The sequence below is a fragment of the Rhopalosiphum padi genome, chromosome 3 (genome assembly GCF_020882245.1).
Source record: "Rhopalosiphum padi isolate XX-2018 chromosome 3, ASM2088224v1, whole genome shotgun sequence".
Taxonomy (NCBI): domain Eukaryota; kingdom Metazoa; phylum Arthropoda; class Insecta; order Hemiptera; family Aphididae; genus Rhopalosiphum; species Rhopalosiphum padi.
Window position 1 is genome coordinate 19,478,090 of NC_083599.1, and position 14,053 is coordinate 19,492,142.

At 26.5% G+C, this 14,053-nt stretch overlaps 1 protein-coding gene across 1 annotated transcript; it reads left to right on the plus strand.

Annotated features, from left to right (window-relative positions):
- The first annotated feature begins 1,302 nt into the window (after positions 1–1,302).
- LOC132926452 (run domain Beclin-1-interacting and cysteine-rich domain-containing protein) lies at positions 1,303–13,782 on the plus strand. The gene is made up of 11 exons (XM_060990809.1): positions 1,303–1,849; positions 3,612–3,748; positions 6,932–7,115; positions 7,181–7,918; positions 9,790–9,952; positions 10,563–10,867; positions 11,255–11,397; positions 12,413–12,595; positions 12,656–12,838; positions 12,952–13,105; positions 13,167–13,782. Exons 1-11 carry the CDS (start codon positions 1,688–1,690, stop codon positions 13,389–13,391), a joined length of 2,577 nt encoding a protein of 858 aa, XP_060846792.1. The 5' UTR covers positions 1,303–1,687; the 3' UTR covers positions 13,392–13,782.
- The last annotated feature ends 271 nt before the right edge of the window (positions 13,783–14,053 follow it).

Below are 14,053 nucleotides of genomic sequence, written 5' to 3' on the forward strand. Positions count from 1 at the left end.
TTAAAATTACATCATTTTTAAAAATTATATATATTGTTAGTTCAATACTAATTAGATACTTTAATAATTTCTTAATAAATTACCATACGTCGAAATGTTTAGAATAATTTACAGATGAATATAGAGGGGGAGGGGAGGGTTACTTTGGCATGTAGAAGTTTAGATCTTCGTAAGATACTCTTTAGTAGTTGCACAAACAATTTTAAGACCTTGAAAACACAATGGTCTTTAAGTAGATATATTTGAAATTTCAAAAAATCAGATCAATTATTAATGACAAATTATTTGGTGAATCAACTTGTAATAATATTCGGGAATCGTGTACAATACTACAATATGATTATGAATTATGATTTATAACATACTTTAGATTAAACGACCAACGTAGTAATATATAGTATATAGGTACTATACTACTATATATAATTATGAGAAGTCGATAATGCATATCGGTAGGCATCTATGATTTATATCGTATCTTCTGAGATACCTCGGCACAAGATGGTTTTGTGTTTGCAATTTGCATTATAATAGGTACCTACCTACCAACATATATCTACGTTCAAAGTTTTTTAAAATTATATTTTAAGACTAGACGTGTGTCATGTTGTAAAAAGTTGTAACTAACGTCAATTTCTGAAGTACCAACATTATGTTACCTTATTACCATATTACATTTTTTTCTAATATTTATTAAATAATGTTTAAAAATTATTCCAATTCATTAGGTCAGGTTTATAAAAGTAAAGCCATATTACATAAATACATATTTTAAAAATCAATTCAATGTCTTGTAACCAATTGGCCATTTTAACGGTGTGTTACATTAATTTAACATTTTATTTTCCTTTAAACATTTTTGAGTTCCAATTTTCTGTTTACCAAAAAAGAACAAACTAGTTTCCATATTGCATTCAACGGGTTACATTACTACAATAGTACAATTATAGTGATAATACTAATACAAATTATTTATTATACAATATTATAATATAGTATTATATCTTATGAATTACGAGTTCAGACCACGAATTATGATATACAATATATACATAATATCTGTGTACTTTTATTCGTATAGTTCAGACTTTTAATTTCAAAATGACGACCAAATTGGATACGAACACGACAGTATATGACCACTAAAATAATGGTCTTATCACTCTTATCTTATACTTTACTTCGCATATTGATAACCGATAATGTATTTAGTATTATCAATTATCATGTTTTTTTGCTACACTATTTATCACATAGATAACCGTGTCTAATACTTTAATCATCATTTTCTCACGGATAATAAAATGATGTAAAATTTAAATAATTTATATTTTTGTTTACGAACGGCAGTGTAATATAAAGTAAACTTACAATTTGTGATTGCAATATATTTTATTTAAATTAAATATAAATGCTATCATTATTTATTATTATCTAACTATGTATGAGTAATGTTTATGTATGTTATACACGTCGTAAATACATTATAATAAATGTTCTACCTACCTACTATTAATTTATTTATTTTTATTATTAAACTCTAATGAATTATTGTTATATACTGACACCAAATACTCAATACTCATTGTTTCTGTAAATACTTTCGTGATAAAACAAATAGGTGTATAAATTAATTTTAATGTTCCATCAAGTGTATACTTGTAGTTCTATCAAAATATTCAAATAGATGGAAGAACTGCCTGCGATACTAGATCAACTGAAATCAACCGTAGAATGTTTGTCTATGTCCACTCAAACCAATACTTGGGAAGTATGTGGTGGCTTAGATCGACTACATTCAATTATGATGAATATTTTTAGTCATGGATGTTTAACAATAAGTTCAAATGTAAGTAGAAAATTAGGGGCGTGTTTATATACAATTTAGGTAATTTAATAAATTTTACTTAAAATTTACCACAGTTAAATGAATTTTCTGTATATATCAATAGAATATTTTTAAAATCTGTGTGAATTTAAAATTTAAAAATATTTAAGTAATACTCATTGTATTATTTACATTTTAGGCTTTTTAATAATTATATTATATAGGTATAGGTATATAGGTATTAGATATATCTAAAAATTTATCTCAAAAAAAAAAAAACTAAATAAACAAACTTAACACTTTCAATTTTCACTATAAATATTTAATAAATTAGCAATGAGCTAGTTGTTCCTTAAACATATTTTGTCCCGTGATTAGTCTATTCAATTTTTGTTTACCATTAAATTAATCAATTTAATATACTGGAAATAGCCTACTTATTAGAAAAAAAAAAATCAAATTTTAAATAATGATAAATTATATTTAGATATGTATACCAATATAATAAACATATTTTTTATAACTGTAGAACTGTTAACCTTAATGTAACCTTTGATTTTTAACTGTGTTACCTATATTATTATACATTGATGTATATTAATATCCTTACATCAAATTAAGGACACTTGCAGAAGATTAGCTCAGTAGGTGCAAAATAGTTTTGATGTCCATATAATAGCAGTAACAAGTGAAACCCCTCATATCTTCATTTCAATTATTTTAATTTTGTAGTGTAAAACAATTGTTTGGGTTAGTATACTACTTTATGAAATTAATTTTAATGATATATTAGTTTTATTACATTTAAATAAAGTTGTAGATACGTAAGAAATGTATTTATTTTGTCACTTATTATGTCCTGTGGGGCATAGTTTTTTTTATTACCCCCAAAGTTCACCAATCATTATACTATTCAAATAAGAAATGTTTATCTTGCATTTTTATTAAGTTTTATAAATCATCCAGGGGCGTGCTCTGAAAATTTATGTGGGGGAGGTTTTCAAGTAAAATTGAAGGAGCTTAACTTTTACCTAACTTGACCATTTGTTTTTTTTTATATAGGGCTCAAAAGTTGATGCATGTTGCATTTTTTTTTGGAACTTTTTAGACGATTCTCTCTTGGCCACAAATTTGTTTTATTAGCATGTGAATCTGAACAACTAATTTTTATTTTGTATTTTTTTGTGTTTATTTACTTTTTAAGTCATTTTTAGTCATTTTTACTGATTTCACATTAGTTCACTTCTTATAGTTTCTTGTCGACCATTATTCCGATGACTTACTTAAAACTTTAAAATTACCACTAAGATTAGTACCTATCCGTTTTTATCTCACCGATTATAGTCGTCATTGTCCTGTTGTAGTGAATATTATTGTAAGTACCTAAATTTTATTATTTTTTTGTAATATTTTCGAAATGAAGAAAATTAAAACGTCGTTTAATGCTTGTCAACGTCTACTATGTTTGTAATTTTTAATGAAATTTTTTGTCTTATTTATGTCATATTTTGAGTAATTTGTAAGCTTTGATAAATGTTAATAAAATTTTTTAGTAAAATGGAGTGCAATTTAAAAAAAAATAAATTTTTATTAATTTAAAACAAATATTTGTAATTTTTTAGGTCATTTTTGTCATTTTTATGTCATATTTGCATTTTTTATGTAATTTTTTAATGTTTTTAATCGATCTTGATTTATTTAAATAGATTACTTTAATTGCAATATAGATGATTTTGTTTAGAATTAGCTAATAGCAACAATGTTTAACTATATTTTTCTAAAGGCTGAAGATGCTGTTTGGCATTTTATTCAAGGAATCAATTGGTTGCACCCAACAATAGCATCATTATGCACATTTTCTAGGAATACATGCCCTAAAAATGAACATTTGGATAAATCATCATTATGGATATATAAAAGGTATGTCATGACACATAAGTCAATTAGTCATCCACTAGTTAATAAATACAATTTTATAAATTAAAAATTACTTTAAAGTGATTTGGTAATGTCTCTACTAATTTGTTTAGATGTGTTAACTGTTTGCTGGAAGTGTAGATAATCGACATTAATTGATTAATACTTTATAGTATTAGTACCTTAGTACCTATTTGTGTATAGTTTAATATTAAGTACTACCATACTTATTATGATATTAATGATATTATTTATGGACCTATATATTTTTGACTAAATAATACTATTTGCCCGTTTATAAACAAAATCCTTAACTTAATTCCTTCAATATCAACTATTTTTTTTTTAAATATAATTTTTCTATGTATTGTGTTCATAGGCGTAACTAGTCTTTTAAGTTAGGGGGGGGGGGGCTAGATTCCTAAAAATGTTTTATAGCAAATTTTTTTTAATTTGATTATTATTTATTGTTCTTATTGGTGTTTACAACTGATTTGAATGATTATTTGATTATATGAAACATTATATTTTGTTATGTGTAGGCAGAAATTAAGTTAATACTAATATGTTTATATGCACATACATTTACCTAAAAATTCTGGGAGGGGGGGCTCACTCAATCCCCCCTCCTAGTTACGCCTATGATTGTGTTAGTTATAAAATAATTAAAATATATAATGGTTGAATAACCATAATTTATTTTTTTAAGTTATAAAAGGGTTATTTTATTTACAAATGAAAATTTATTTCTGTTTTTCATTTGAGTATATATAAAACACATAATTTTATATTCTCCTATATGAAACCTAGATAAACCTCTCTTCTTTCTTTACACATTTTTATTTATTTTAATGTCATGGATAACATTCAATAGCGTACAACAATTGTTTTATCGAACTAATTTTATGATAATATTACAATAAACTGAGATTTTACATTGAACTGCTTACGTATATCTTCAAAATTCTATTGTATCTATCAATCCTTCAAATGTTGTTTATTATTCACCAATATTGATTATGTTCAAATTATGAGATAATTTATATGTACCTATTTAAATTTGTATGCTAAATTATCAACATAATATCTAAATTTCTAGTTTTGTATTGAATTTATCATATTACATATTTACTTTTTGTACTCTATAAATAGTTATATATATTATTATAAATATCTCACCTATAGAAGTCTTTACTTTTTTTATTGAGTTGTACCAATTAGGTTTGTCTAGTTATTAATGGGTGTAATAGACTATTTTGCAGTTTACTCCTAATCTGTGTGGACTTTCTCACTTTTGAAAATAATTTAAGTTATTAGAGTAAAATTATATAGGAATATATTAGATTCTCTATATAGTCTCTATGTTAAATTGAGTCTATTCAATACTATGCTTGAATATTTATGAAAATATCAATATAGTTATTTCATTAGTCATGTATAAAATAAAAAATAAAAATAAAGTTTTTAGTGTTAATTAAGCCACGAAAAAACTAAAAAAAAATATACAATGAATTATAATTATAATATGTTTAATGAATGGTGTGGTAATTTTAAAAGATTAGTTGTATTACATTAATGAGATTTTAAGTGTGAGGTTTGTCATTTATTTATTGTATAGGGCTGAAAAATTAATGATTATCCTTTTGCAAATGTATTGTCTAGTGATGGATTATATTTTAAATTATTCTATTGTCTATAAGTAAACTCAAAAAACATTATTTGTTTTAAAATCTGATTGATAATTTATTCTACTTCAAACAGTAAATATTTTAAATACTACAAGTAAACTTTTTTTTATTCAATGAACAGTATTATTAATATATTATAATTATTTTAGTAATTTTTTTTTTTTTTTTTGTTAGTAATTACAATATCAAATGTGCTTACATTTAACATAAGTATTAATATTTTAAAAGTTAAAAAAATTAACTAAAACTAACTAAATTAATAAATATATTTATTTAATTAATACTAAAATGTAATAAATCACCATAATATATTATTTTTCTACATAATCATAGGTTTTGCATAATAAATATATACATATATAAGAACTATATCTGACTGTGCTTGTACTTTGTAAGTAATTTTATTTAATATATTTAATACAATTAATATTATTGCATTAAAATGTATTGAAGATTTTCATGATTATTCAAGTTATATATTATTTTAGATAATGTATTAAGTTTATTTATTAACATGTATTTATTAATTTATATTTTCCACATTTTTGTGTTGAAAAAATACTCTAAAAATTGTCTCTGACAATTTTGTTAAGATAATAATTTAAGCTGTATATATTATTTTATCTTTATTTCTTTTAAAAAATTGTAGATTGAAAATACATAAAGTGATATTAGCTAATGTGGTTTTATCTACACGCTAATCAAAATACATTTTGGTATGCAATGATTTTAATTCAACATTGAAATTGTAAATACATTTTTTGCTGCATTTAAATAAAATGATAATATAAAAAAATGAAAGCAATAATAATAGGAGTTTTGACATTCAAAAGAAGAGAATATTTAGTATTTTAGTACCATAAGTATAAAAACAAAATGTATTCATTTTTTTGCTAAAGACAGTTTTTTTATGTTTGAAGAGATACAATTAGATACTATATACAGTGGCATAATTGTGGTGAGGGGGCAAAGGGGGGCATTTTCCCCCCCTGACAATTTTTTGAGAGATAAAGGTATATATTTTAACCGAGGGAGGGGTGTTAGGGTTTTGATAATAATAAATATATTACATTCATTGTACATTGCCCCCCCTAGATTTTTCCCAGTTACGCCACTGACTATATATCTTGATAATCATGGTTAGGTTAGGATATAATGTGTATACTGCTAAATTTCCCCGAGTGTCACCCACCTGAGAACTAGCAACGGAGTCACTCTTTTAACACTAGTGCCGTCAAGCAATTATTGTGTACACTGTGCCACTAATATTTATTGTTAATGATTGTAATAAATGATCATTTTTTAAAACAAATTAATTAAAACAGTTACAAGAGTGGGGGTTATCCCACCCTTGTTTCTCTTAAAACTGCTACTGTTATTCAATAAGAATTTTGTTATTGTTATCTAAAAGGATTATTATTAATTATCATTTTTATTATTTTATTAATTTAATGCTGATTACTTTATTAAAGTAAAATTTTATGTTAAAATGTTTCAGTCTTGAAAATCATTCACTATCTGAAAAACTTGGATTGTTATTGTCTGATAAAGATCATCTGTATAAATGTTATAAGCCAGAAGCTTTTTTATGTCAAAAGGAGTATAGCGATGCTGCATTATTATGTCTAAGAGTTGTTGAACTGAATCAACCTTCTTTATTACTGGAAATTAATCCTAAATTAGTAAGCTATTTTTTGATTAACTAGGTAAATACGGTTGTTAATAATATATTTTTAATCATTTTTAGTATTTAAATTATTCATCTAAAAGTGAACATTGTACTACTTTGCCAAAATCGAAGTATAAGCAAACAAACAGTAAATATTTTAAACAATTGGGTTCATTAACAAATATCTTGAAGTATAAATCTTCTGAAAACATCAATGAACATAATATGAATACTGAACATCATAATGATTTACCTAAGTATAAAATTAAACACTTGTCTAAAAAACAATGTTATAAAAGTTGGCCAGATATTTATAAGACATTTGATCAACTAAAACTCAGACGGTCATTGAGTTTTGACACATTGCAAACATCTGACTACTCATTAGATTGTACCCACAAGGCTGCAACAATAGAAACTACAGAACAGGTTTTGCTCCCTAAGTTATTGGATGTAAATTATGAACAGCTTCTAAACGATAATGACAATCCAAACAAACATCAGATATTGAATAGTGATTTACCCAAACATACTAAACGACAGTCAAAATTGTTAACACTCCCATTGAAAATATTAGAAGAATCTGATGACGACACTCGAAGCAATATCTCTGATGGATCCAGAACTTTAATACCTTATGATGAATTTCCACCTTCAAAGTATGTGGGAACATTTGGACTAGTATCTTCATATTTTCCTGATCAAGATTTGTTCAAGTTTTTATCTTCTGGACAGTTTCTTCAAGCCAATGCTGAACTTGATCGTGAAAATGCACATTTCAAAATTTCTGAAGCAATCATTGGCACAATTGAACAAGTAAATATCTAATAATACCGAACTATTGTTTTTATTACTATAACTGCCATGTGGTCCAGCCGATATAATAAATAATAATTTAATATATTTTGACAAACAATAAACTCTAAATGGAAAAAGCTAAAAACCGCTTGATTTTTTATAGATTAAAATTAATTAAAATTAATTATTATTACTTCTACGCTATATCACACACGTAGAAACTCATTTCTCGTTTATAGTTGATACTATAGGCAAATACCAATGTATAAGTTTTTATCAGTATAGGTCTATTATAAGTCCTTATAACAATTAGTAATTAGGTATATTTGTATTAAATAATTATTGTGTATAGTTTTTACAATATCAATCAAAAAATGTTGAACTAATAAATTAACCTAATTTTTCTTGTTTAGAACTAAATTCTCCTTCCCACAAGGACCAAAATATTAATTACCTTAACTTTGATAAATAATCAACAGTTTAAAAAAATAAAAATTGGTTGTCAGCAGTCAAGCGATAATTGGGTTTTAACTGCATGTGTTTAATATAATATAGTATGGAATAAACACTATAATAATTTTACTTATACCTACTGTACCTATACATTATGTAGACAAATATTTTTTTGTCACAACGACGGCTACGTCAATTTTTTGTCCACTGCAAGTGTGCAACGGTCGTAGCGGTATCGGTCTTGCCAGGGGATTCCAGCCGAATGTCTCCTGCTCATCAGCAGTTGGGAGAGAAAGAAATCTACTCATGAAATACGCATCCTCGACATCGCAGTGTACCATTTACTACCATCACACAGTATCCCCTTTATGTATGGCGATTCTTATATCATTAAATTGCCATTTTCTCAGTAAATTAATGTGTTTTTGAAAATATTTTTGTTTTTATTTATTATATAGTTACAACCAAATATAATTTTAATTTATATTCTTTTATTATTGTTTATCATTACCTAAATGTTATTATAATATTTTAAGCTTTTTACCCCATTAAATAACAACATACATTTTTCATTGAATTTCAACAGTAGTTAATAGAATAGATATTTAAAGCTTAGATCAGTGGAGTATAGTATACTAAAATTCAATTTATAGTTTATACTACTGTTACACAACTCAGTTCATCTAAACATTAAATGTTGTTTATGTGAGTAACTAACTTGATACTGATTCGACATTCAATAATTATTGTCAGAAAAATATTCTAATTTCTGTCTATAAAAATGAAAGATATAGTAAAAAATCATATAAAATATAATTTTTTTTTAAATAGCCATTTGTAATGTTTTAAATTATGTAAAAAAAAAAATAATTTCAAAATCACAAGTTAAAAATAGATTAAGAAAATTACTTTTTAATGATAAAATAATCTCCATATATATAATGTTTACATATGTGTATATTCACTCTTTATATATATATATAAATACATATACACACACACGCACATCGTATACTCCTCTAAAAGTATCCTACAGATGTTGAGATGTATAATGACGTGTAAGACATCAAAATATTAATATTATTATTTTTTAAATTTTCTAAAACGTATATTCATGTATATTATATTCTAACAATTATACCTGCATGATTGTTTTCATTTATGTCGTCATATTGCTTTAGTTTTTACTTTTACACCCCCGCGGTCGTATACTTATTTTTTGTTTTCATTTCATTAAAAAATTGCGCATCGCCGAAATGTACGCACCCTGACCTACTTACCTATTTTATTTTCGTTTGTTTTATTTTAATGACGTATACATTATTTTTTGCTAATATCCGTTAATATATTTTATACATTTATTATAATCGTGATTGTTTTATCGTTAATGGTTACCGTTATCTCATGCATGTACGTATTGTATTCGACGTTTTCAGATTAAATGCAATCAAAAATTGAAATTCACTGACGAGGTGATCGATGAGAGTGACGAAGAGATAAATCGGCTGAAACACAGATTCCGTTGTCGGCGTAGACAAAAGTTACAGATCGAACAGACGCCGACGGCCGGCACGTCGTCTTCCGATTGCTTAACCGAATGTAAGTAAACTAATTCAGTAACAATTACAAGTGTTATTGTCGTTTATGGAATAATGTTAAAATTTGAGTCCGGTAACAAAATCTTCAGTTTATTCAACAGACTTTTTTGTATAATTGAAGTTTAAATTTTTAATTTAGAATATAGGTTAGGCTACGTAAGTCTATAACCTAAATACTATAGTACCTATTTATAATCAATGGTAGTAGATATTATCTATAAATATTATACTATTTGTTGTATGTAAGATATACATTTATCATATATATTATTCATAGTATATATATGACAGTTAAAAGGTATTTTGTTATTTAATAATACATTTTAAAGTACTTAATACATTTTTATATTTTTTTTATTAAAAATTGTGATGGTATATTTTTATAACTAAAATTAAAATTAAATTCTATAGAATTTTTCAAAAATTAAAATCGTTTATATAATATTCAATGGCCTCCTTCGAATCTCTCTATTGTGTTAAGCTGCTGATAGTTAGTCTGATACAGATGGTGGCGATCGATACTCCTTCCTTCCTAGCTGTGTTGTAAATGCGATATTTTGACTGTTGTATAAATTATCGAAGAATTATGTTTTTATACATATTTTTTCTAGCCACGATGAGTTCGCTGACGTCTTCTTACTGCTCAACTACATCTAGCATGTCTACTACGGATGATATGGACGATTTCGAGTTGGATGATGACAGCATCTGTTCGTCAATGTTCTCTGTGTGCAGTTCGTCGGTGGGCTCATTGCCGTACTCGAATGCAGACCGGACGCGATCGGCCAGCGTGTGCTCGACGGTCACGGCAGAAAGTGTTGCGCGATCATTGATCCGCCAAATTAGCCAAAAGAACAATTGGCCTGTTGACGTCAATGTCCAGTGGCTAATATCAGAAAATGATGTCCCACAACGGGTACGTCGTCACTTATAATCTATTATCACTGCAACATTGCACACGGTGGAGACTATATGCTTGAAATTAAGGGATTTTTCGAGTCAGCCAAGAATATTTCTGTGAACCCACCCACATCATTCGACTTCTCCAGATATTTTACGTTATTTGTACTATTAATATTAATTATAATTATGATAATTAATTATTTTGAAATATTTAGAATAAACTACTCAAATGCCAATGCGCAAAATCGAATATCCATTCACACCCTTTTATAAATTTAAACTATCATAGCATATGATACATACAACATACACTACTGGTGCGTGAGGTGGCATGACTTCAGCACAGAATTTTTTGGAAATTAAAATAATATACATAATATTTTATGTTTGGAAATTTCAGATTTTACCTTTGCCATCGAGCTGGCCCGTCAATCCGTATGAGCCCACCGATGATCGTTCAGAGACTTCGTCTCGCTTGCGAGGCACTAGTGATTGGGCCCCACCACGACCGCAAATTATATTCACTAGTCATCCATCACCAATGTAAGCAAACTAAAACGTTTTAAAAAAAAAATACTAATTCATTTAATTTCTGTGTTTTATTTTGTATTTTGTGCTTTGTGTTTGTTATAAATAATTTGCATTTCATCAAACATCTTTCCCATCATGCAGTTGAGGTGAGTCTCCATACTACTCATCACCCGCTAATAATTTGTATGTTTTTATAATAAATTAGTATTCAATCTAAGATATTACGCACTATATATATCCAACGCACCTTGTTTCGTCAGAAATGAAGCACTCCACGCTGACTTCAAACTCCCAACGATTAAAAACTACATACAAAATCCCATGATCGATTTCTTTAGCCAACTTAAAAATGCAAAAAGCGCGAAATACTTTTAACTTAGTGATAAGCGTGGACGTCCTTGTGATGCTCTGTCTCAACACCAGTAATATACTACTCCTGTATAATTTTTTTTTATTTTTATGTTTCTATCCAATTTTTTATAAATATTATACACTCATATGTTGTAAATAATTTGTATAATTCTGCATTATCAATTGTTAAAATGCTAAACTGTTAATTAATATTATTAATAAGTTGGATAACTCTGTCAGGAACACTTTAAAAAAATAAATAATTATAATATGATATACATCAGGGGTCACCAATTAATATTTTTTAAGGGTCACATTAGGAATTTGAAAATTTTCGCGGGCCATCAAAATTCTAAGTACATATTTATATTATTTAAAAACCAATAATATTTAACAAAAATAATAATTTACAACAATAACACATATAATGTTTTCGTAACTCGTAATATTTGTTATTTATGCGGGTCGCCATTTTGTGACCTATGCTATACATTATACATATTATATTGATCAAAAGCTTTTAAATATTATGTTATCATTTCAATGACAAGTATTAAAAGTCCTATACACAATTCAACAACATTTTTTTTATACTGTGATAGATATTGACGATATTGTTATGAAAAAAATGTGTGTTAAACAGCTATTTAACGTGCATTGATTTTTATGTTTACAGTAGGAAAAACATAATGGAATTACAAGGTTATAGATGTGCTGGTTGTAGTATGAAAGTGGCAGTTAAGTACGCTTCGAAGTTTCGTTATTGCTTTTACTTGGGTCGGTATTTTTGCACAGGGTGTCATGTAGATAAAACTGCCATCATACCCGGTCGGATAATCGGAAAATGGGATTTTTCGAAGTACGTCACACGAGTGCCGCAAATTTGTCCATAATATTGTAATACGTGTTTTTTGTTTAGGTATCCGGTGTCGTGTTTCTCGTTCAATCTGCTTGAAAAAATACTATTCGATCCGTTATTCAACATAACAGACTTGAATAACGTTTTGTATAAGCGCGCCCGAGGCCTAGACAAAGTTCGAACGTATCGAATGCAATTGTATTATATAAAAGATTTTATATTCTTATGCAGATATGCCGACAGGTTGATATAAATTTATATTAGAGTCATCATTCACGTTTTTATTATTATAGTATTATGCTTTGTACTTTAGTACTTACGCAAGCAATAAACATTCTTAATTTTGACATTAATAGATTAAAAGAGTCATTGGAAATTTTGGACGCTCATATAATACTTAAGCCGGACCTGTATTCAATCCAAAACTTGGTGGATGTCAAAAACGGAGAGCTCGGTAAAAAGTTACAAAACCTTATTGTTGTCTGTAATAAGCACGTTATAAATTGTCAGGTAAAAAAAAACAAATATTTTATACAAACATTTTGTTAATGCTCATTACTGTAATTTATAGTTGTGCCAAGCAAGAGGGTTTGTTTGTGAAATATGCAACAACAACAAAATACTTTTTCCTTGGGACTTTAGATTGGTTACGAGATGTGTGGACTGCGGGTCATGTTACCACAAGAAATGTTATGATTCAAGAAAAGTACCAATGTGCCCCCGGTGCCCTAGGATCATGGCTATGTTTAAAAGAACAGAAAGTCAAAATGATCAGAATACTGTTGTACAGTCCTGAAATATGGCAGCAAATTGGTTTCTATCATAATCAACCAAATGTATTAATTTATAACGTTTTATTTCTGATTCTCTATTTTTTTTTTATTACCTATCTTATTAGTATTCTCATAACTATTTATTATATTGTAGATTGTAGAACATACAAAAACACGACAACAATGGTAATTATTTAATAAATATATAAATAATTATTTAATTATATAACTCTGGAAAAAAATAATATTAGATAACCTATATTAAAATATTATTATTTTTATTTTTTATACATTTTTAAAATGTTTAAACTTAACTCATTAATAATATACTAAACAGATATCATATTGTATGGATAATATAGATTCATTAGTTGCTTGCATAAAAAAAATATTATATTTTAGATCTGAAATTTAAGTAAAGCTTAGGCTAACTTTAAAATTTTTATAAAATACCTTTATTATCTAATTATAGATTAAATTAATCTAAATTAACAACGGTACATTGTGTCATTGTGTACTACTATATGTTCTACAAACTAATTCATATAATATATATATATATATTTGTCTTGGTTATAAACTATTATTGTTATAATATTTAATTATCCTATAAATTAATTGATTTTTATTTGATTGTTTACATTGTTACAAATGTAACTACTATATTTAAAATAAGAGACATTTA

What these genes read in the sequence shown, in the direction of transcription:
- LOC132926452 (XM_060990809.1), top strand. Translation starts at nt 1,688, where the DNA reads ATGGAAGAACTGCCTGCGATACTAGATCAACTGAAATCAACCGTAGAA. An exon ending in GGAAAATGGGATTTTTCGAA is followed by an intron (nt 12,596 to 12,655) that starts GTACGTCACACG and finishes TTTTTTGTTTAG; the next exon opens with GTATCCGGTGTCGTGTTTCT. An exon ending in TTATGCAGATATGCCGACAG is followed by an intron (nt 12,839 to 12,951) that starts GTTGATATAAAT and finishes TGACATTAATAG; the next exon opens with ATTAAAAGAGTCATTGGAAA.